This window comes from Pleurodeles waltl, chromosome 6 (assembly GCF_031143425.1).
Source record: "Pleurodeles waltl isolate 20211129_DDA chromosome 6, aPleWal1.hap1.20221129, whole genome shotgun sequence".
Classification (NCBI taxonomy): Eukaryota; Metazoa; Chordata; class Amphibia; order Caudata; family Salamandridae; genus Pleurodeles; species Pleurodeles waltl.
The window spans coordinates 1,246,884,693-1,246,910,579 of NC_090445.1; the positions used below are offsets into that span (position 1 = coordinate 1,246,884,693).

The 25,887-nt window shown below is 46.0% G+C and overlaps 1 protein-coding gene across 1 annotated transcript in view; it reads left to right on the forward strand.

The window, feature by feature from the left end:
• Positions 1 to 11,723: 11,723 nt before the first annotated feature.
• Positions 11,724 to 25,887, forward strand: part of LOC138301754 (collagen alpha-1(XIII) chain-like) — a 257,134-nt gene continuing 242,970 nt past the window's right edge. Inside the window, exon 1 of the mRNA XM_069242265.1 lies at positions 11,724 to 12,550. Within this exon, the coding sequence (XP_069098366.1) occupies positions 12,227 to 12,550 (324 nt within the window). The 5' untranslated portion in view covers positions 11,724 to 12,226. The remainder of the gene's footprint in view (positions 12,551 to 25,887) is intronic.

A 25,887-nucleotide genomic window follows, 5' to 3' on the forward strand; every position in this document is an offset into this window, starting at 1 on the left:
TTTTATTCCTGTGAAGCCTGCCCCTCTCATAGGCCAGCATTAGGAACTCCTTATAATACATTTAAGCTGTAATTCGTGATCTGAGAGGAGTAGCTGGATCATGTTTAGTACCATTGGAATGGTAACAATAAATCCTCTTTACTGGTGAAGTCAGATGTATTATTACTCTTTTAGAAATGCCACCTTTAGAAAGTGGGCATTTCTATGCACTCACTGCCCTGTGTGCCCACGATCTATCTCCAATACATGTCTGGTTTGAGCTAGATGATAGCTACACTTGTGTATTCCCTTCAGACAACCACAACACAGGATACTCAGCTACATCTGCATCCGTCTGCATACTGATGGGGTTTCCTAGGGAGGAGATTAGGAAGTGCTCCACTTACATCTCAAAGTGTAGTGGCAGAGCCCTCACACAGGGGCTGATTATCTCAAACTATTAGTCTGGAGCCAAGGCCGACCTGAAAGGGGGACCTGTGCACTTCACAAGAACTCTTTGCAGTCACCCTCCCGCACCCCATCAAAGGCACTTTTCAGTATAAGTAATGGGTCCATGACCCACTGAAGACCGTAAACGTCAGGGCTCAAGACAACTTTGCTGGAGCAAAAACTGTTCTGTGCCAGGTATGCCACTCTGTCAGGACTGACTGCTCTCAGGAACTGCTGCCCTGCTATTTTGTGCTACCCTGCTACCTGCTGATTTCTGCCCAGTAGCCCAAGACTTATTCGCCAATCCCAGAGTGACTCTGAGTGGCTTCTGCTTTCCTTTGCCACTCTCTATTTTCCATCAACCCGACAACTTTGCCAAACTTCTCAGCTCGCATCTACAAGCTGCCGGGAGCAGCCCTCCTTTCTTTCGCCACTCGCATCTGTGACCTGCCCGGAGCGGCCCTGCTTTTGCTATGCACTACTTTTAAGTCAACTCCAGTGGCTTTATCAAGCTTTTCCGCTTTCACCTGTGAATGGTCTGGAGCTACCTTACTTTCCTTTTGCTACTTGTTACTTTCAAGTCAACCCGAGCTGCTTTGTTAAACTTTGCCTCTTAAATCTGTGGACTGTCTGGAGTGGCACTGCTTTCCTTTTGCTGCTTGCTACTTCCAGTGAACCCAAGCAGCTGTTCCAAATTGTGCTGTTCACTGCTTTCACTCAACCCGTGCAGCCTTGCCCTACTTAGTCACAGATCCCTCCCCGAGAGGAGTGCAACCAGGACAGTACCAGAGTCCATAAAGACATTGTGCATCCATGCTAAGGGGTCCCCGGCACCACTCCTTTGAACTCTGCATTAATTCATCGACCTTTCTTTATTTTTTGAGTCTGCAAAGCAAATATTTTGCTATTTATGAATTGGATCTCTGTTGCGCTGCACTTAAACTAACCAGATAAACAAGCTTTGTTTTTCTACATCCATGTAGAGTCCCTATTTTGTGGTGTACCTCCTGAGGTTATGGTGAGTGAGTTGCACAAGTACTTTACTCATTGCCTTCAAATTTAGGCCTGCCTGCTCTGCGCCAAGCAACGAGAGGTTGAGCACAGGCTAATTTATGTTGTGTCATTGACTTGCCCTGATTAGGATTGTGGTCACTACTTGGACAGGGTGCATAGCTCTGCCAACTAGAGACCCAGGGCCTCATTTACGAGGCCCGTGGCACTGGACGGCACAGCAAGTGCCTTGCTGTGCCACTCTGCGCCTCTGGGAGGGGACAGAAATGCACTGTATCAACAAGATATAGCTCATTTCTGTCATCTCCACCTATGCTTGCGCATAAATTGCTGCCTAGCACCAACACAGGCAACCTTGCACCATGGTGCAAGGATGTGTGCATTGTGGGGATGATTTTTTTTGTGCAGGAAGGGACACCTTCCTCCACAAAAACAATCACAATATGTGTTTTCCACTTTCTATGTGTGCTGAATTTTGCAACACACATAGAAAGAGGAAAAGCGGGGAGAAATGAAGACCTTTCTCCCCATCGCAGATTTACAAGACTCGGAATGCGTCAGATTCCTACACCACCTCAGGAGTGGCTTAAGAGTGATGCAGTCAAAGACTGTGCAGAGCCAGTGTTTGGAGTTGGGCTGACAAACAGACTGAATACAGTATGTGTGAAACACAGAAACTATAAAACATTTAAAGAACTGAAGATGGCCATGTGATAAGTAGGATGACATTAAATATGACAGCAACTTAATGTTGCATCTCATGCCACAGGAGGTGGCCTCATCGCTCTCTTACACTGTTCACATAAGGGAACATTAGGTTAGAATGCAGGATGAGCCTGAGGAGGGGGATCCCCTTAGCGGCATCAGTTTGTGTAAGCAAGGGTGGGGTGCTTGCCTTGCTGTCATTAACAGGCACCCGTACCCTAGAGGACAAACTCTTTGTACGTTCTAACCTCAAGATAAAAAGAGTGCCCCACTACTACTATGGGCAGGGCCACTAGAATTATATAAATGTGTGGCACTGGCGATGTTGGCATAATTATAGATTTACCACATAATCCACAATCTAAAGATTTCAACAACAAAAAATGTTTCTAGCTCAAACTATTCAAAATTTACTAAAAATGCAGCAAACAATGTTGCCGCAAACTGGAAGCTCTTTGTAAAGGTTGACTGGTCACCTTTTAGTTGCTTATTGCTATATTTGTTGTTTTAAATTGGGACTAAAGAAGTCCAACCAATTCCCAGACAGCGTTATCAATTTTAAATTAAAAAGCAATTAAATAATGAAGTAATACTATTAAAAATTGTGCTGCATTATGCCGCATAATTTACCTTTTCTTGCAGCTTAATTTACACGAGCCTGCTGCATACTTTGCCCCTCTCCTGATGAATATTTCCAGTGGCCCTGCCTATGGGAAATCCTCAGCAACTGCAGGGCACTTCTGGTCTTGCTCTATCTCATATGGAAGCAAGTTTTTCTGGACCATGGAGTCTGGGTGCAGAGGGAACCTTCAAAAGACAACATCAGATGCTAAACAATATCTGGTGGATGATATTAAATTAGGTGGGCAGACTAATTTAAATCATCTCGGTCTCCTGCATTCGGCTCTAAATCAGGGCACGAGTCAAGGGTAGATGCAGATAGACGGCGTCTAACCACATTTTTCACAGGGTGGGCACCGTCTATCCTGCCAAGAAGTTTGGCTCACCAATAAAATATGCTAAACTTGTCCTGGTGTAATTTTTTGTCACCGGGACAGATTCAGCACCGGCTGCACGTTGTCTGCTTTTGTTATGAGTAGCAACTTTCAGGTGGGAAGGAGGATTATCAGGTTCCACCTGTGCCCATAACAAAGACCGAATTTAAGGGGCCATCAGGCCTCCTTTTGTTGGAGTATCCTAGCTGGGAGCAATCAAACCTTAATGCAATTGAGGGTAAACAGAGGCTCGCTTTTTACTCTCTTCAGTCCCTCTATATAAGACATATGCATGCACTGTAAGAATGTCAAATATGTTGGTCTGTCCCAGTGTTTACACAAATAACATTTTAAATGCTGCTATTTTGTTTTCTTTCTTTTACAGTGCTATAGCACTACTCATCCAAATACAGGGTGTCAGAGCGCTTTACATCACAGATGATTTACCAGGCACAAAAAGATCTCTGCAGCAGGTGTCTTAACCCCATAGGATATTTTAAAATGTAGACTTTGCAACCAATTAAGAACATATGTACTGCCACAGGTCACCCTGTTGCCAATTTTGTTGTGGCAGGGTTTTAAAACATAAATGTATAAGGTGAGGCCCAGACTTTGTGTTGGAGCGGTGTCACTTTTTTGTCAGATCCCTGACCTAAAATAGTATTTGTTAAATATTGTAACGCCCTGAAATGTACTCATAATAGACCTGTAAACAGATGTGTGCGGTCTGAAGATCTGATGTCACTTCCAGTGATGTCATTTCTTGTGAAATCATGGGCAGTGATGCCACTTCTTGTGATTCCATGTGCAACCTCACGCGCTGTCATGTCACGTGCCTTGATGTCACGCACAGTGATGCCACGTACCATGATGTCATGTGCATATTACTTAACCTAGTTAGTCCCCCCCACTTCTTTTTTTAGGACTTGTGCATTGCCATAACTTATCCCAAAACTTTAATAACAAAGTAAGACGTGATTAAAGTTTATAAACAACATCTATGTTGCATAATTAATCGGGCTGAAAATGAAACGACCACAAACTCACTGTAAGGGGTAAAAGGCCGCTTTAATAGAACAGGTCTGGCAATAAAAACCTTGGCATTAAAGCCTCACAAAACTACCCAAACCTCACTAATACAAAAAACCATCAACTAACCCCTCCCCCTCCCTCTAAACTGACCCAACCGCCCCACCCTTTGACCCATCCCCACCTTGCCCCAACCACCCCATTAAACATCTGTCCTGCAGTCACCTTGTCCAATTACCCTTGACCATTGCAAAATCCCTACCCTCTCCTCTTTCTGAACTACCCCTTCCCCCCCGAAAGGCCAAACAGCGCATTCCAATTAATACACAATCCATGCCAAACCTGCTATCAGCGGCAATAACATGATAAAAACCCCACCCACCCTCAAACTCTAACCCACACTAACTAAGGCCCTTAAACCATGAACCCATACATCCCACAAAACAACCACATAGACCTGCCCTGTTAAAACATAGCTACCATAAAACCAAACATGCCGAAAAAGAGGGAAAAAACCCACCCGGTGGAAAATTCTTTACCAAAAAATTTTTTGGCCCAGCAAAAACTTAGGGAAAATAGAATAAGCTAAAATGGAGGGCGGGAGGGCACAAAGACCAAAAACGCCCACTGGGTGTGACAATGGCCAAAGAGGCCGCCCACACCCAGCCCCTCTCCTTTATACCCCTCCCGACGTCACAACCCCAGTTCCCTCCCAAAACCAATCCCCAGTCGAGTCTGTGGAACGTTCCACCACAGCCCGATAAACCCGGGGGGAGACGGGCAAGCCCTGTGCTCCCCCCAAGTCCCCATCGGGCTGAAAATGAAACGACCACAAACTCACTGTAAGGGGTAAAAGGCCGCTTTAATAGAACAGGTCTGGCAATAAAAACCTTGGCATTAAAGCCTCACAAAACTACCCAAACCTCACTAATACAAAAAACCATCAACTAACCCCTCCCCCTCCCTCTAAACTGACCCAACCTCCCCACCCTTTGTCTCATCCCCACCTTGCCCCAACCACCCCATTAAACATCTGTCCTGCAGTCACCTTGTCCAATTACCCTTAACCATTGCAAAATCCCTACCCTCTCCTCTTTCTGAACTACCCCTTCCCCCCCGAAAGGCCACACAGGGAAACCCGCAGGTGTTTCCCTGCCCCCACCCCCCAAAATATTATCTATCCCACAAACGTTCACCCAATAACTCAGCAATCAACAATCTCATGTCCAGTAAATAGTGCTCGTTACCCAAGAACGTTAAATGAACACCATCCTGGCGAAACATCTCTACGTCAGAAATTCCAATATCCTCGTGACACAAAACAGAAAACCCTTGAGCTTTACAAAAACTTTTCATCTCCCTGTTAATTTTACGCTGTTGCTTTTCTATACCCTTAAAAGAGTGAGCACCCCTCCAAACTCTTCTCGGCACCAAACACGTCCAAACTATATGCACACCCGCCCAACGTTCCTTAATCCGACAGAGATCCATCTTCATGGCCTTTATCAAACCGATACCTGACAAAGCTACTAAATCATTTTCCCCCAAGTGCAACACCAATAAATCCGGGCAAATACCCCTTTCCATTCTCTTGGCCAAAACATATAACAACTCTCCCCATCTCATTCCACTCTTACCTACCCAACTAACCCTTATTCTTGAACTATCTAAACCCAACTGCCTCCCAAAAGGTCTTGATGCTGCTTGCTTCTCCGCCCATCGTACAAATGAGTGTCCCACAATCCATACGCCGCACACCTTGTCAGGACCCCCGACACAACCTACAAGAGAAAATATGTTCAGTGATGCATAAACCACCTGTAGACCAGAACTAAAAAGAGACCATAAAACATAGGACAGAAAAGCATAAAGTTAAGCAAAGCAAATAAGAGCATAGGCAGAAAAATAGAGAAATTCTAAATACCAGGCAAAAAACGCTATTTAAAAGAACGCACGTACTTCTTAAAACAGCCCGATCTCCACCTACCCATTTGTTTTATCAAATTATCAGATTTACCTTGCTTCCGAGCTTCCGTGGCGGCCCCAATCCTAAATGAATGTGTCCCAAAATTAGAAGGATCCAACCCCAATCTCCTCAATGCCATCCTCAGTACCGCTAAAAGCTGAGAAGCTAATAAGCGAGTTCCGTCCTGATGAACAAATACATACCTGGAAAAATGCGACCCCACTGCTGCAAAAGAAAACCAGCAGCGCACCGGGCAATCATTAGAATAAACTGCCTTCAAAAACACCTCCTGACCCCTCCCCAGCTGGTCCATTTTTGAAAAAGGCAACCATATAGACACACCCCCATCACTTACCTGAACATTGCTATGAATAAGACCTTCTTTGCCCTTCACCCCTAGGAGCTCTGAGACACGAAAAGCCCCATGAAACAACCAAGACATACAAAGGGAAAATAAACCTACCTCCCAATCAGAAAAACATACGCTCCCCAAAACCCCCAACAAAGCCCTCAATATGCTAAGTGTGATCGGACGCCTACGATCGCACCTAACCCCCCCCTCCCTGGCCCATCCTGCTAAAATCCTCCTACACAACTCCCCGTCAACCGGGTCATAACCCCAAAAATACTTACCGTAAAAAGAAACACCCGATAACTTACCCGATATAGTAACTGCCGCCAACCCCTTCTCAATCTGCTGCATTACAAAATTCACTGCATCCTCCTGCCTATAATAGAGCGTGTCACTACCTGTAGAACGCCTTACCGCACCTGAATCCAAAAATTCCAACCATGCTTGCCAATAAGCCCTCCTCGTTGACGGAGCTACAGACTGTTGGACCAGCTCTAAAATCCTCAATCTCCTAGGGCCCATAGCTCTGGAGGAATCTCCGTCTTCAACTCGTCCGCTCCCGGCGCCAGACCACGGAATCTCTGCCACTGAAACCGAGATAACGCATCAGCTATGTCATTTTTAACACCTGGCACATGACGAGCCTTAAATAAAATGTTGAACTTCAAACACTGCAGCAAAAACATCCTCAACAACTTAAGCACCTTCACATCCTTTGCCTTTTGCTGATTCACCAAATGTACTACAGCCTGATTGTCAACATTAAAAAACACATTTTTGTTACACAGAAATCTGCCCCAAACTGCCAAAGCTACGACCAAAGGAAAAAACTCCAGAAATGCAATACTGAACTTCGCCCGCTTCCAACTCGCAGGCCACGCCTCTGCCGCCCAATGACCATCCCAAAAAAGTCCAAAACCATGCGCCCCAGACGCATCTGAAAATATCTGAATTTGCCAAAACCAATCGTCGTCATCAACTAGCATCGTCACACCATTGAAATCCTTCAGAAATTCAATCCACATCTTCAAATCCTCCTTTATACCTGCCCGCAGACGAATATGATGATGCGGCAAAAAGGCTCCCCTCATTGCAAAACCAAGCCTGCGGCAAAAAGCTCTGCCAACCCTCACCACTTTACAGGCAAAGTTTAAATGACCCAGCAACGACTGTGCCTGCCGCAATTCCAACTTGGGTCTTCGTATCGCATCCTCCAACAGAGCAATCAATTTTTCCACCTTATTCCGGGGCAACCTCACTTCCATTTTTTCCGAATCCAATTCGATGCCCAAAAAATTGAGACAAGTCGCAGGCCCCTCAGTTTTGTCTCTCGCCAAGGGTACACCCAACATTAACATCAAACTTTCAAAATCTTGAAGGGCTCTGCCGCAATCACCCGAACTGGCGACTCCCACAAATAGAAAATCATCCAAATAGTGGGTCACAAATCCAGCACCTCTGAGAAAAACAAAAACCCATTCTACAAATGAACTAAACATCTCGAACAAACTACATGACACCGAGCACCCCATAGGCAGCATCCTGTCAACGAAAATGGCATCATCAAATTGCATGCCTAACAAAGAAAAATCATCAGGGTGCACCGGCAATAGCCTGAATGCTGACTCCACATCAGATTTCGCCATCTCCGCGCCCTTACCACACCTCTGAACCAATGCAATAGCGTCATCTATGGAAGCATAATGTACCACCGAATCTTCTCCTGCAATAAAATCATTAACCGAGGCCCCCGCGGGCCAGGACAAATGATGTCTCAATCTAAACTCACCAGCCTGCTTCTTAGGGACCACCCCCAAAGGAGAAATCATCAGATTTGCCAAAGGCCAATCTAAAAAGTGGCCCACAATCCTGCCCAATTCCACCTCTTTTTTCAATTTCGCTCTCACCACCTCAGGATGCTCCCTCGCTGACCTCAAATTATTGGCCCATCTTCTCAATCTCGGGCCCTGGTAGCGCAACTTAACACCTTCCAAAAAACCACTAAACAAAACTTTGGCTTCTTCCTCAAGATTATAAAATTGTAGCCAATAAGCAACAGCTTCAAAATTAATAGGCGTAGGGCCCTTTTCCCGTAACTTGTTGTGAAGAACCTCTACCTCTGTCGACACCTCTGGCCTGCGACCCATGCCAGGTCCACTGAAAACCTCCCAGACACTGGAAAACTGGATGCTTTCCCCCACAGTTGGAGCAATCATGCCTGAACTTGCACTGCTGTCTATTACAGGTGCCACTGTTGTAAGACCAGCATGCCCCATTCGCCTGAAACTGCCCTCGGTGCCCAAAACCCACCCCAAATTGAGTGGGACGCCCTTGAAAGGGCTTATACAACACTGGTAAACCACTCGCCGTATGAGTTGTGGGCACGTTCCTCGCCGACCTCAACCATTGCATCCACAACTCCTGATCAATTTCACCCCACATCTTAGAAGGGTCCATAGCCTTCCTTGCCTTAAACTCCTCATCATACCTAAACCAGCCAAAACCACCAAAGTCCATCTGAGCCCTACGAACAACATCCATATACTTCATCAATGCAACGCAAGAATCCTGATGCTTCTCACAATAGACGCTGGCATAAATCAGGAAGGCTGACGTCCAGTTCTCAATGGTGGTAGGAACTCTAGGTCTCCTAGCTAGTTCCCACTCCTCCTCTTTCGAACCTTCTTTTGCCTGAACCTCCCGATGAAGCAACTTAAAAACGTCAACGAATTCATCCTTCCAAATCTTTTCCTTCAAACTTGGAGTGAGATGCGCCCCCAAAGGCATCGACACTCCCATGTATGGTAACCTTTTAGCCTTAATGCTGCCTCCAATGGCCTCCCCGTCCATGTGCTTAGACCCCGACTGTGCTCCCTCCCCCCCTTCCGCCTTATTTGATGACCCTTCAGACCCCGCACTTACCTCCAACTTACCGACCTCCATAACCACATTCGCTTGAACTGCAGCATCCACCTTATGACTAATGTCTTTCTCACCCTGCAAATACGATGCCCTTGAACCACCAGAAACCCCACGACCAAAACTCCCACCCTGTGTTACCCCAAAAACACCCAACCCTTCCTCACCTCTGGGAAAACCGCTTGTCGACAATACATGAGACCGCTCTGGCACCTGGCCGCCCTGAACCGCACCAGGCGTCTCTCTCTGAATTCGATCAGACTGCTTGTAAGGAACTTGCACGTCCAAATCTTCGTCATAATCAAGCAGATCGTCGCACCACTCATCCCAACCATCCCCAGCGCCCTGGCTAGTAGATGGCTGAGCGTCGCAAAGTCTAGATGCATCCCTCGAAGTCGGGCGGACCGCTCCGGATCGCGCCCTCCCTTCTGCCCGGTGTGTTGAAGGCGCTCGGACCTTCACCGGTGTGCTCCGGTCACCAACCATCCGCCCAGATGGCCGATAAACCGCCTTCACCCCCGGCCCGCCCGAAGCAGGAGGCGTGTCACACCCAGAGGGTCCCTCACTCCAAACTGCCTGTGAAACATCTAGCTGAACAATTGCCCTTTCCCCTGCACTAGACCCGGAGGTCTCACCAAAAACCTTTCCACTCAGTACACGCCCACTATCATCCACGAATTCTACCTGCTCGCCCAATCTAAAAACAGCCCTTTTAACCAAATGCCCTGACTGCACCTTACCTGACCTTGGACTAAGCGACCTACTAATACTCTGACTCATCCTGCCTACCCCTTTCCTACCAGCACCAATTAACACATCCAAAACTTGATCCCCAACACCTTCCGGACACCTCAATTCACCTTCTTCCTCATCCGATATGATAACAACCTCATCTTCCTCGATCACAACAGGTGCGGCCATCTTGTCGGCCGCTCCCGATTGCCTTTCCTCTAAATCTGGCTTATTCCTCCAATCAGAGACCGAGGGGGCGGCCATCTTGGGCGCGCCTCCCAAGGCTCTTTCCTCGAATGACGTCCCTCTCCGTTCCCCGCCTGTTTCTAAAGGCGATAGAGCTCTCCGAGGTCCCCGAGCCGATCGCAAATGCGCGACAACAGCCCGCGCCCCCATGCGCCCGGTAGCGCGCACCGCAATTACTGGAGCCGCCCCTCGGCCCCCAGCAGCCACGCGCCTCGACAGAGATGCACCTTGCCTACGGGGAAAGCGGCAAGCGCCACGCCGCTTCCCCACAAAACCTTCAACCGGACACTGAATTGGGGAAAACTGCTCATCGTCGATCGGAGGTGAGCGCGCCACCTTCCTTCCCCTCTCACTTTTCGCCTTAAACTTTTTTAATGTTTTAACCGGCGAAGTGCACGCCGCTACAGCAGCTGACACACCCTCAGCCGATAGTCTTTTCGGCCTCTTAAGCCCAACCCATGCTTGCTCCAAAACTCCTTCCCTCAACAAATCTTCCCTACCCTCATCCTGTATAACTTTAAGCGCCTGCACAACCTTATTAGGTTCCATGGTAACCAAACAACAATACCTAACACAAGCTCCTCCCAAAACACCAAAAGCCCACCTCTAAATTCGACAAACTCACAAAATTAACTCCTGGCACGAAGACCAAAAACGCCCACTGGGTGTGACAACGGCCAAAGAGGCCGCCCACACCCAGCCCCTCTCCTTTATACCCCTCCCGACGTCACAACCCCAGTTCCCTCCCAAAACCAATCCCCAGTCGAGTCTGTGGAACGTTCCACCACAGCCCGATAAACCCGGGGGGAGACGGGCAAGCCCTGTGCTCCCCCCAAGTCCCCATTCCGGAAATCACGTTACATACAAGTTTGCTTCAAAATGCTACAACTATGGTATGGCAACTACTACAGCAACTACAGTATTTCCTAGAGGACGTGTATAATTGGGAAGGCGGTAGGGAAGAGAGATTTCACATATATTGTACAACATGGTACCGTCACGTGGGAGTGCTTTGGTACTAAATGGCAAAACTTCGCTCAGAAACTTCTCACACTAAAGTTATCGCTAAGGACAACAGCACAACCACTGCTGTGCTGCTTCTGTTCTCAGTAAATTGTCTCTCGGCGGTTTGTTCAGGCTATAACGTCCTGCAGGACAGGAGTGTGACTGCTAGATTCAAAATCGCTTCCTGCTCCTATAAATAACCCCGAAAAGCGTCACATCAAAGGAGGGCAGCTGATGAGAGGTGCTTCGGGAACCGTTTGTGAGGAAGGGGCGAGGCAATCAAAAGTACATCCTACCTCACTCGGCCACTTTGCATACATAAATAAATCACCGCGTAGGAGGGGCGCGGGGGAAGGGTGAGAGAGCAGAGGAGGTTACTTTGAGGGGAATAAAGACCCCGCCAGCTCCTCTGTAGCTCGCCGTCCGGAGAGGGGGCTCGCAGAAGAGCAGTGTGGGTCATGTTACAAAGGAGAGGGGATCGGTCGCAGAGCTGCTCTGGAGCAGTTCAGCACTACACATCGCCAATGGTGACTTCCATGCGCCACCAGGCAGTTACTCGGACACGGAGCTAAAACTCACACAGACGAGAAGAAAGCTAACTGGACAGGAGGAGTACCACAAACTTTTTTTTCCCGGAAGCTGGATCTTTTGTGGTATTTTCCTTTTCGGAACTGACATTATTTGAGTCAAATTTAACTCCACCAGGCTGAACCTTTTTTATTCTTTTGGCCACATTTTGTAAGGGCCATTCGGAATTTGTCTTCTGCCTCCAGTGATTCCTGGAATAGTGCACTTTCTGGAAGAGATCTGTATTTTATTTATTTTATCTATTTATTTATGAAGTCCTGGGAGGGGATGGAGGAGGAAAGAGGCTGCAGGACTGCTGCCGGCAGCGCCTGGTCGCAGGGGTGCAGGGCACCCCACAGAAGGACAGAGGAAGCGCGGAAGGCCGGCGGAGCGTCCCTGGTTCTGGGATGCGGGTGCGCAGCCGTGTCATTGCTCTCTCTGGTTGTCAGCCTCCTTGCACAGTCCGGGACGTCGGACTTGCAGACCCGGGTCTTGTCTCTTGAAGATGAAAGACGGGCTCAGCTCTCCGCCTTGCTCTCTGCAGACCAAATGGAGACGACTATTTTGGGACGAGTTGATCAACTGCTGGAAGAGGTTTGTGACAGTTTACTTCAGTATTGGTGTGAGTGTTGAGTGTGGGGCGACAGATAGACAGCAGATAGGTAGATAGGTAGATAGATAGATAGATAGATAGATAGATAGATAGATAGATAGATAGATAGATAGATAGATAGATAGATAGATAGATAGATAGATAGATAGATAGATAGATACTGTCCGCCTTGCACAGAGGGCCTCCCGGCAGTTGAAATGCACGCTTGTACACAAGAGAACTCGCTGCTCTCTTCTCACCTTTGGTTCCAGGAAGGTGCTGGCAGTATCATTTGACAGCATCGCTCGGACACAGTACATACCTACGTAGCAATAGTCACTGAGCTGGCTCATATCTGGCTCTACAAACTGTAAAATTCGATTCACTCCCACCAGGTGCCCAGGACTTCCGTACCCTGCAAAGAAAGACACCATACCTGGAGACAGAGCTTGAGGGCTCCCGAAAACAAGCAACCAGAAGTATGAATTTGCAGCAGAGTGGCACCGCCCCGTGAGATTCCCTTTTTACGACTTAATTTAATATTTCTCAAAGAATCCTAGGTCCACGCGGTCATTCAGTAAACATATGTCCGGTTCCTTCCTTTTCCGCTTTTCCTCTTAAATCCAGCTGAAAGTTCATTTCTTCTGCGTGGAGGCGCACGGGGGACAGACTGACCAGAAGAGTGACAGTCCTTGGATCAAAAGAAAGAATGACTCGGGCTTCAGTCTACAATATCTCAGGCACAACATAGTGAGTTCTGACAACCCCTGCCGCACGGTAGTATGGTGGTCACTGGTCAGCTGTTAATCACATTGGAGTACACTGGGTAAAATATATTCAGAAGTGTGGCAGACCCCGGCCCCACAATGGAATTCACTGAGTAGAAAAGATTCAGAAGTGGGGAGGCCCCGGCTCCACTATGGAATACAGTGAGTAGATTCCACGGTGTGGTAGTCCACGTAGTAGAACAGCGGGGCAGGCTTCGGCTCCATAGTAGAATAAATACATCGGGTAAAATAGGTTGAGAATGGGATCAGGCTTTGGCAGCCCATCGACACAGGGGGGGCAGAATAGAGCCAAGATGAGGCTGGCCCTGGCTCCACATCAAAATACACTGGGAGGAATAGATGATACAAAAGTGCGACAAGCTCCAGTTAAGCAATGGAATACACTGAGAAAAACAGATTCAAAAGGTTTTGGAGGCTCTGGCTCCAAAATGGGCTAGACTGGCAAGGATTCACAAGTGGGACAGACTCCTGTCGAATATTGAAGTACACTGGGTAGAAACAGTTCCAGAGTGGGCAGACTCCAGCTGCTCTTCGAAATACACTGGGCAGAACAGATACAAACGTGGCGGTGACCCTCTTTGAGATATATCGTACACAGCACACTTTATCACACAGACAGAAATATAGTTAACAACGCAATCATGTAGCTACCAAAAGAGAAACTACTCCACCTTGGAAGGTGTGGTTGATTAGTATTGTTTTAGAGGATATACAAAAAACACAAAGGGGGATTAAAGGGACTATAATATGCTCATTTTATCAGCATCAGAAGAATGAAAGGCTGAGTCTTTTAGTTTGAACCTGTAAACTCACGTTCCACAAAAACTGGCCGCGCAGTCTTGCTAGGCACGCCCACACCCTCAGTGTAACCAAGCCCTACCAGGAGAGGACTTTGCTTCCAAGTCAGCTAGGCTGCACATTTGTATACGTTTGGTCTAACTCATGTAACAATATTTGATAATGAAAGAATGCAAGGGTGAAGAACACACTGTGGAACGCCGAGATAAACACCCGGAGACTCAGAGAGTTAGACAAAGGGAACGGCGCACATTGTAATAAAAAAAAAGCCGCAGAGTAGGAAGCGCGAGCGTGGGAGGGCGAACAGATGCATTTCACATAACCGATGTCCACTGAGGTAAAACACGAGAAGTAATTCACGCGCCGCCTTTAATTCCAGACTCGCTTCAGAGCCATGCGCCTTTTTTCTGTGGGATTAGGCGCTTTTGAACAATGACTAATAATAGGAGTCTAAAGCACAGGGATCAGGGCTGAGGGGTTTGGACACCAGGCGCCCACGCACCATGTCAGGCTTCCGGGCTCGCCGGGACTGGCTGCAGTGGCAGCCCTTCAGGATAAGTGCTCGATGTGAGAAGGGTGAAGGCTGTGAGAAAAATATCACCTCCACGGAGGAGGGGCTCTAAAATGCGAATCTGCCAACCGTGACACCCAGGCCTTTGGCTTCCAGTCTCAGCTTGACTAAATTGTGTGATCCTGGGTTAATCAGTTTATGCGCAAATTGGCCATTTGTAGCAACATTTTTGGATAATGATAGGGAACTGGTACCTATAATAACTGACGTTTTCTCGACTGCCAACCCGCCCACCCCTCACCCAATGATATTCGTTCTATCGATCTTCCGAACCAAGGACATCTATTTTATTGACATCGGAAGAATGCAAATTTGAGTTTTCTGCAGTGGACCCTTGGTCCCTTGGTCCACCCAGTTGGTAAAACGGAACTATGTTTGTGTCATGTTTTATAGAACTTTAGCAGTCTTTACGTCTTTACTAGTTGCGCAGTGAATGGAACGAGCACCCCGCGAAGAAATGTTTGTGAGCACTGGACGAAACGGGTTGCAATTTCTGTAGGATACTGTTGGGAGTTAAAGCGCCTGCTACAGGGATAATGTCAGAGGTTCGAAGCGTAGGCGCTACAGGAAGGTTCAATCAGAGGCACACCGAATAACGCTCAATATCTACCTATTATTGTAGTCGAATAGACAAGTCTGTGTGTTGTGCACCACTTGCCTGATTCATCATACGTAAGGTTTCTCGTTTTCTGTTTTGCTTATTCTACATATAGACAACCATGTAGTTCATTGTGTGTATTTTTTAACCATGGAAAAGACTGAGGCCCAGATTTAAGAAGCACTGGCGCCACATTAGCGTAAGTTTTTGAATATGCTAATGTGGTGTTAGGCTTCAAAAATCGCAGTGCCATATTTACAAAGAGGCGCAATGCATGTAGTGCGTCACATAGTAATCCTTTGCACCACATTATGCATGCTGTATGCGTAATGTAAGCAAAGGTGGCGTTCCCCCATGAGGAGGACTGCAAAAATGGAGCTGTGGAATCTAAGAGATTCTACTGCATCATTTTTTGTGCCTACTTTTAACGTCTACTCAGCGGAGGCGTTAAAAAGGGTCACACCATTGGTTACAATGGGTCCCTATGTACTGTTCAGGGTTAGCGCCAACATTTTGGCACTGACCCTGAACAGTGCATCAATAGCGTCAAAAGTTTTGACGCTATTGCCCCCCTACCCTGTGCCATGCAGCGCCGTATTTTAAACAAGGCGCACACATGGTGGCGCAAGAAAAATGGTGCTGCACTTGAGTTCAGAGCCACTTTTCGTAAATCTGCCCTTGAAGTCCAGATTTAAGAATCACTAGTGCCACATTAGTGTCATTTTTTTACACCAATGTGGCATTAGGTTTAAAAAATCAGCACACCATATTTACAAAGTGCATGCCTTTGTGCCACTTTGTAACCCTTTGTGCCACATTATGCATGCACCATGCATAATGTATGCAAAAGGGATGTTCCCCAGTTAGGTGGACCGTAAAAATGGCACAGTGGAATCAAGAAAGTCCACTGCCTCATTTTTTGCGGCTACTTTTAACGCCTGCTCAGAGCAGGCGTTAAAAGGGGGCACAGCATTTGTTACAATGGGTCCCTATGTACTGTTTATGGTTAGCACCAAAATGTTGGCGCTAACCCTGAACAGTACATCAATAGCATCAAAAATGTTGACGCTACTGCCCCCTACCCTGCGCCATGGTGCGCCGTATTTTAAACACGGCACATACATGATGGTGGTAGGGGGTCGCTAAGGGACACTAGAAAACTGGCTCTGCACCAGGTGCAGCTCCACTTCTTTTTAAAATGTGCCTGAGTGTTTATTATTTTTTGTTTTAATTCGGCCAGTCATGCTTGCCAAGCTCCTACCTGCACTGACATGTAGGTGGCAAAGAGAGGGGCACTCGTTTCAAATGAAACTTAAACAGGTATGGATATGCACGTGTTTATAATAGTGCAATCAATGCCAATGCTTTCATACAATTGTACTAAAGTATAATACTTATCTACTTGTAACAGGCACACCAGGTGCGAGCGAGTGCACGTTTATTGGTTACATAAAGGCTAGAATGTAGTAGTGGCAGCTTAACCCCTCGACACAAAATAAATATGGAGAAACATAGATTTAAAGATCAAACAATAAATGCCGGTAGAAAGAGACTGAACTGTAAAAAAAAAAAAAATCGTAAAACTGGGATCCCCGAACCTAAAATATGAGGAATGTGTTTTTGACTGCATGGAGGGAACCTTTGTTAGAGAGACACGTTGTACTCTCAGAGAGAAGGCCACTTCCAAATATAATTGTCAAAACAGAGCCTCATTATTCGCCACAAGTCATGCAGTACGCCAATCACACGGCAGCCTGCTCACAGATTCACTGTCCCAATCCGCTTCCGCCTCAGTTGTCACACCAGCTTCAGTTCAATTTCCTGCTCCTGGCCCTTGCTGGGAGATGCCTGAGAGCTACTGAGATCTGCCTTCACAGACGCCTTTACCCTCCACGCACCGCTGGTTTAACAGCCTCTGTGCAGACAGGATGCTACAGAAGCAGTGTGTGACAGGCCTGTTCAAATGCGTGAGTAAAAGGGTGGAATTATCTAAAAGGCAAATGGGTCATTTGCCTAAGAGACCGGACCTATCGCCGACTCTGCCTCAGCCCCAGCCCACTGACCTGCAGTGTAGCTATGAACCAAACTGCCAGGTGCAGTCACAAGACTGATGTCTTCGGTATTTAGCAGCACAAAGCATTACATACAATACCTTACCAAGACATAAATATAAAAGGCTGAAGAGGGTACAACATCCTTCTTTTTGTACATTGCCAATGAAGCTAATTATAACAGTGAAAATCGTAAATTTCAACACTAGGCAGAAGTTGAGACAAGCTACAAGAGTCAATGGGCGTGAGGTGCAGGCATGCAGCAAACGACCTCTTTGATTACTGTCAGTTGGTGTTAGGAGCCTAGTGTGCAGACACTTTGTGGCAGATTTATTATTTTTTGCACAGCGCAGAGCAGCAACCGGAGTTGCCTCGTTGGGTTCCACTAGGCCTCGGGGATGAAAGCAGCGCAGAACCATATTTATTAACAATCATTGGCAAAGCTGACAGATTTCGCCTTTGAGACCTATTGGCTTTGCTAATGCCTTTTGACCATGCTTTATATCACTCTGGGGAGAGAAGGGAAAAGCAGCACACAAGAGAGAGCAGGGAGCGAAACATCAGCACTAGAAATCAACACAGATTAGAGAGGAGGAGGGAGTTAGGCATGGGCGAGGCAAATACAAGGGGGGAGCTTGCAATATGGAAGAGGCAGCAATAGGGACTGCAGGGGTGTGTTGTTGAAGGGGATGGGACGATAAGCATATGAGGAAGAGATTTGGAAAACATATGCAGTCTTATGGAGAGCCTAAGCAAAAAACAAAAATGTAGCTCCCTAGAAGTGAGCAATGGAATGATAGAAGGTAGCCAGTCAAAGAGATAGTAAAGAGGCTATGCTGTAGCAGGGGGACAAAAACGAACTGAACAAGCTGGGACAAGGAAAGACATCAAATAGGAAGTAAGCAAATGAGAGTGACAATAAAGCCAATCAATGTAAGCAATGGGTGGACTGCAAGTTCTTGATAAGGCCACAACAGGTCTTTTGCAACCAGCCAGTGCTGTCTGGTCGTCTCGATCTGATAAAAATGGCCCACAGTTACTGTCATCACCCACACGGAGGCACAAACAGGCTGCCTAGAGCAACTCACAACCTTTGAACCATGGTGTAGAGATCTGTGGATAATATCGAGCATAGGGTTTCTTCTGGAAACATACCCTTGTGGTACAAAGTCCTGTTCCTAGACGCATTTTTAAACATTCCTTTCAATCACCTTGTATGTCTGCAGTACAGTGCAGCACACATGCAATGTGGAGTTACGGCCAGATCTGATTATTCTTGCATCGACTCAACATCCTGTGACTGTGCGCAAATCGCTAACTCTCCCCTTGCCTAAAAAAACCCCAAAAGAATGTGACCTTGTGTAATGTAACTGGTGTTTATGTAAAGTGCTCCAATGCCTTCAGGTCGAGACTGTGCTATATAATACGGCAAAATAATACACAAAAAAAGTTTGGAGAAATAAAAATATTCCTATAAATTGGTAAGTGCTTCAATGTAGTATTATTTTTTGACACGAAGGGCCTTATTATAACCCTGGCAGTCCAATGACCGCCACATTATGACTCCGGCGATAGTGCCGTAATCGGACTGCCAGCACTGCCACTTTTCATCAGCACGACGGTGTGGCAGTGCTGGCGATCCTAATCTGCCAGGGCTGAGCTGCATGGCTGGCAGAGATGGAGTGCAGGTGCCCCGCGGGGGCCCTGCACTGTCCATGCACTTGGCATGGGCTGTGCAGGGGCTCCCTTGGCCAGCCCGATGCAATGTTCAGACAGTGAACATTGCAATGGGTGCTGCTGCACCCTACGCACAACAGCATTGCCCCGGCTCTATTATGAGCCAGAGACAATGCTGTAGGCCGTTTCCTGCTGGGCCAGCGGGTGAAAACTTGGTTTCCGCCCGCTGACACAGCAGGAAACTCATAATGGGCCCGGCGGGAAGGCTGCAGCACTGGTGGTAACCTACCCATCGGGGCTTCGGCAGTCGGGCTTTTCCGTCCCCCAAAGTCATAATTAGGCCCAAAGCCTACTATCTTAGTCAACCAGAAAAGCAAAAATTGATTGAGGAGGTGTGAGTTCGAGGTCAACGAGGTAGTATTTTCAATAGTGTACGCTGTGAAATGGATTGCTTATACGCTTGTGCATGAATGAGGGAGTGGGTGTAAATGTTTGCAAATTATGTTGGAGTGAAGGCCCTGGAGAATATAGTCCTGTGCAGCTGTAGCAGATTCTCACACTGCCCAGCAATGTACATGAGCCAGGGCAGCACTGTCCTTGCTGCATCTCCAGCATTTCAGAAGGTAGGTTGCAGGCTGAGTTTAGGTCCCAGGGTGGCCCTGGTAATAGCATCCATTGTGTTTGATAGGGAGTTTGATGAGACCTCATGACCATGCAATTCATGGCTACTGTGTAGATACGTTTATTTGGCTGTAATTGTGGAACACTTCGATTGAGGTTTGTGTTGGGAAAAAAAATTTGAGAAATGAGTGCAGTAGAAGCCACCAGTAATAAAATGAAAGTAAGAAAATAATTACAGCACAAGGGATTGAACCACTTCTCACTGATAAATGGAAAACTGCATTAAGATGGCATTCCACACGACCTCACATGTCTTGCCCATAATTCTGAGAGCCCACTCTCTGGGTTAGGATGCACTTAAGGATGGCATGTTACCCCATTCATCTTTCCAGTACACTGATGTAATTCTCCATCAGAGTATAATTTAACACAGCCTACATTTCTTTATTTTTAATCATTTTTTTAAAAATTGATCGTACTAGTAGTAACGATTGTGGAAATAACTTAGCACTTCTAAGTTTCTTTACATGAAAATGCTGTCAGGCAATGATTGTCTAGCACAATGGACTACACTATCTCAGCCTAGCATGAGACAAGTGTCTGGATGACCCAACTGGTGCTACCTTAGAGAGGCCTTTATATGTAGGTTAGCGATTCAGTGCTAAGCTGGCAGGATAGATCCAAAAGTCGTTGCCATCTGGAATCCCCTCAGAGGCTAATGCCCCTTATGTTTGACGTTCAGTCCACTTTTAAATGGAGAGGTACGTGTTGCCTCTCCCTTGCTAGACAAATCACGTTAAAATAGGAATACCACGTAGCTCACTCCTTGACATTTTTTATATGAGAAGATCAGCCAGGAAAGTCTGGGGTGATCCATTTTATTGTAAACTTTGTTAGAGTCTGTAATGTCAATTCCTCGAAGCAGTAGCTTGGCACACTTAGGCATCTGTCTAACAGATTACTGACGAGTCTCTCTTTACTCCAATTCACTTGCATTCTCATTCGTTTTGTCGGGGATTACTCACCCTTTTCCCTCATTTCTAAGAAGCAACTGCTGCACTCACTCATGTCCTTCCTTGCCGCACAGAACATCCCTTGTAAGTCTTTCCTCTAAATTAGCGACATGACTCGTTAATTAGTCTGTCAGATTCTCATCCTGCATTTTCACTGTTCCCACGAGAGACTTAAGGCTTCTGGCTTCACCTCTTAAAAGAAAATTGTCAGACATCTTCCTTTTAGGAGTTTGGAGAGTTTTCTTGTGCTGAATTTGTGGTTATAAGTGGTGAGCACAGGGTTACAGGTGGTACCGCACTTTACCGATCTGCCAAGCATAACACAGGCTAGGACCGGGACTTATTTGTCATTATTAGATTTTGACCCATGAGAGGGAAAGGCAGAAAAGGGAGAAATTAGTTGGAACAGAAAGACAGGAAAACAGTAACATAGGGAGAAGTAAGGGGTGAAATCAGCAGACAGGCAGCTGTGAAAGAAAGAGGCTTGAGGGAGAAATCAAGACCATGCAATATTTGACAAGCCTGGAAGTGGGCTGCACCAACCGCATGCTCCAAAGAAAAACTTCGCCCCTTCACTTTTATTTTTCAACAAATTAAGTACTGGGGTTTCCCCTCAAAGGACTGTGTGGCGAAGGACTCCATTCTTGTATGATAAGGATGTGGCTGTCCCCGTCTACAAACCACTGTGAGCAGTTCTCCAGGTTAGAGCAAGGCCTGTCCCAGGAGCTTGCCGAAGCACATTTAAGGTGACTCAAATGCTTCACAAGTCCACCACCGTACCAGAGTACATTGGGCAATCAGGAATGGGTTAAAGGCATTCTCTTTCAGGCTGTAGCAGGGTTTACCAATTAAACAGAATAAATAATGGCTGTTTATATCATTTACATAGGAAGCTAGTTTTCGTGACAAAGGAATCCGTTAATCTTGTGAGTTTTACAGAAAAATGTCTGTCAGTGTGATCTTTACATTAAAATGAGTACATTTTACACGATCTGCTACAATTACACTACAAGACATTTTTATAATTTGTCTTTTGGGTGCGGGCTCACCAAGGAACGTCATTTAGGGGTCGCCAGGGGTCGCAGCTGCTGCCCCTTTCGGCCCTGGCACTGTTTTTGCGATCCCTGGCCTCAGAGGTGGCAAAATCGGTGCCAGGAACACAAAGGCAGCTCATCCTTATGGTCGTTGCTTGGGGCTAACTTCCTTGTTTTCAATCAGTTCTTTTATTACACTAATAATAAATAATATTATATTATTTACTACTAGTGTAATAAAAAATGGAGCACAGCTAGCTGGAATATGGCCCTCCTTGGTAGCTGAGGTAAGTAAAAAACACTTTTAAATGTATGTTGTTTTTATGCTTGCGGGCTGCTTATGTAAAAGAGTGTGTGTGTGTGTGTGTATGAGTGGCAGTAGTGAATGTGTGTGTATGCATAAGGATGTATTATGAGTAAAAGTAAAGATGAAATGATGTGTGATGCCACTTCTTCTACCCCTGACATTTTGGTGAATTGACCTCCATGGGCTCACCACTTTACAAAACCAAAAATTTGAAACACCAGAAAAAAAAAGAAAGGAATCCATCATTATTAACCTTTTCTACAAGTGTGAGTCATAATACTCCGGAAATAGTTCTTTGGGGGTATTTATAAAATAGTTAATCTTTCAATAAAGCACGTAGTCGTTACTCAATTGGTTGTAATGGAAGTTGAGATATTAGTTCTTTTTAATTTTTATTTTTGAGATGCAGCGGCAAAATAACTCAAAATTAATTAGCAAAATACGAATCAAGCAATACAAACAATAGGTTCATTCAGAAATCATCCTTGACATGATTGCACTCAGTTGAGTTGTGTTAAACCTGGTCTTGCAAACCTCCTAGATTTTTCTTCCCTAGTTCTCCCAGTTTTTCCATATTCTGTTTACTCTGATTGCAGATCCCATTCTCTTTGCATGCATTATTTCTCTAGTATCGACTCATTTCATCTTAAGAAGCCACTGACATACTGGCAGAACTTTGTCTGATTTCCAATTCACCAGAATCTGTCAAATTGCTCCCAAGATAAAAATAAAAACTAAGGCCCTGATTTATAATTTTTGGTGCAAAACTGCACTAACGCAGTTTTGCACCAAAAAAGTTTAGCACCAGCTTGCACCATTTCTGTGCACCAGCCAGGCACCATATTTATGGAATGGTGTAAGCCGGTGCAAAGGGTGGACTATTGTAAAAAAAAAAAAAAAAAAAAATGACGTTAGTCAGGTGGGGCTGGAGCTATGGAAGAAGGGCGTTTTGCTCCAAAAAATGATGTAAGGTAGGTTGGAGTAAAAAAAAAGACTCTAACCTGTCTAGAGTCATTTTCTGACGCAAAACCATCCATTCCACATGACTCCTGTCTTAGATAAGACAGGATTCATGGTCACCACCCCAATCGCAGCACTGAGGACCAGGGTCCCGTGGGCATGGCCACTGCACCCTGTGCCATGTATGGGGGCCCATTTCAGGGATCCCTATGGCACTTTAAAAAATAAAATACTTACCTGCACTTACCTGTACTTACTTGGGATGGGGTCCCCCATCCGCCACTGTACCGCTGGTGTGGGTGGGGGTGTCCCTGGGGCCTGGGGAGGGCACCTGTGGGCTTATTCCATGGTGTTCCACCATGGAAATAGGTCCACAGGTCCCCTAACGCCTGCCCTGACCCAGGTGTTAAAAAAATGGGGCAAAGCAAGCTTTTCACAATTTTTTTACCCCACCTCCCTCCCGTGCACCATTTTTGCATGGAAGTATAAATATAGCGTTAAGGCCATAGAGTCATTTTGTGCACAGGAACGCCTACCTTGCATCTCATTAAGGCAAGGTAGGTTTCCACATCCAAAAAATGACTTTAACTCCATAAATTTGTTGCTAGAAGGGTCTAGCGCCAAAGTATAAATATGGAGTTAGTTTTGCAACGATTTAGAGTAAAAAAAAATGATGCTAATTTTGTGCAAACAGAGTATAAATATGCCCCAAATGAGGCCACCGCCTACAAGTATTGATGGACAGAGCTAAACTCCCGGGAATGCATTCAACTAGTTTCAACTGGGTGCGAAACCGTGGAATTTCGAATTCTTCCCATATCCTATTAAAGTGATCCACAATGGTGCGGGGGAGTTGTAGCTGGGCCTCTTGGGTAACCTTGGGATTTTTAAAAGGGGAAGAGCCTAATTCCAGATGTTTTCCTCATATATCCTAAGTAAAAATTTAAACCAGCCACCGTGTCGCCTTCCCCAAAATGGTGGCATTCTACAAAATGAACCCCTATATATTGTCAAACCCACCTCCCAAAAATTGCCCAAAGTGGCGCCCCTGGGCTGTACCACCTTCCCCAAACCTCCCGGGGGGCAAGACCAAATTTCTTCAGCAATCCCCTCCAGGACCCTCTTTTGGAGCCTCCAACAGATGACTGGTTATGACTGGCTCTTCAGATTTTGCCCGATTTGGATGACTTTGCGAGGGCATGCACTCTTTCCACTGCCTCCCGTAGTGTGTGTCGCTTCATTGGCCCAAGTATACCCAGAGGGAGCGTGGTCTACTTAATTGATTGGGAGGTAAGAGTCCTCCTTCCCTTTTATTTCATTGACAGATGTTCACTAGGTGTCCTTATTGTTCTTTCTATTTATCAGACCATAGCTAAGAGTATAGCTAAGGTCTAATGTGAGATTGATTTAGACCCACCAGTATAAAGAGCCAGTTGAAGGCTATCGTACTTCAACTGAATATTTACTTCTGTGATCACTCTTTCAAAGCCACTTGCCGGAGAAATTGCTAAATGTAGCTCAAACAGGCATTTAGATTGCAGCTAGATAAGGAACGGCTGCAAACCACACCCACACCTAGGTAGGTTGCTTGCAGGGTCACTCAGGCTCTCACAGCCCCCAAGAGGGTAACTAGTGTAACCCCCCCCAAGGTCGCCATGCTTTGAAGCGGAGAGGGTGTTGGGAACGATGCTGCACTGCACACGTGCTGGGTCTTGCTTAGGTCCTTAGGCTCCTCACCTCCTGATGCTTTGTTGATGATAGCATGCTGCAATCCAGCAAGCCGGCAGTCAGCACTTTCCCCATAAGACAACGGTCCCATTAACATCTGAGTGCTTTGGGCTTCCATGTAGCGCTCCCCCTCCACCATCAGATGTCACCTAATGCCATCCTTCACAGCTACAGCTTTGCAACACCTGGAAGCTGTTCCTTAGACTCTGGACATGAAGAGAGCCACACTTGTCCTTCTGCCCTGTGAGACTAAGAAGCTGTACTCGGCCCGGAAGTTGAGATATTAGTGAAACCTACAATAAATCCATCTGTTTTCAGCTTCTGCAAGCACTCCAAAACATCAGTTACTCGTTTCAAATGAAAGACATATCACTTAATAACTAGAACAGTAGTTTTTACTTTTGATTCGCACATGATGTCAAATTCCTTGGTGGTTGGTACTGTTGTACAAAGTGGTTTGTATTATCATTTTTTTACACCATGAAATGGATAAAGCATTACTCATGCTTGGTTATACACAAGTAAGTGACAATATATGACTTTAGACCTTCTAAACAACTGGCCAAGACCAGCTTATTTCTCGCAATGTACAACCTATCAACCATCTTGTTGAGTTAGTCCTTGCAAACAACTACACTTGTTATCACAGGAGCAAGTCTTGGCCTAAAGTGTATTTATGGAGTTTCTTCCAGCATAATTTCTAATATTACATCTCAAACACTTTTCTTGACAAGACGTGACCTTTCACCACAGGGATCCAAGGACGCGATTGCGGTGCCTCTACTATGTTTGCAGCTCTTGGGTTCGCACATGAAGATTGTTATAATACATTACCACATGTTAAAGGGTTAAAATAAACCTTCTGCGCAATGACTGTTGTTATTTCATGCCTGATCAACATACATTTGTAACCCCTTGTCCCATGTGCAATCAGAAACGTGGTACTGGTGATAGAGCGGAACGTGGTAATAATTTACCTACGTTTGGACGCTCTTTAGGCCGATGAATCTTTTGACTAAGTGGGAACTCTCTGTACTCTTATATCGATCAGTCGCATCAATCAATAATCAATAACGAACATAAGCAACACCTTGAACGACATAACACTTTACAATTAATCCAAAATACATTTCGGCGAACCCTGACCTTTCAGTCAGGAATAACCACCAGTTCATTGCAAAGTTAGTGAATTT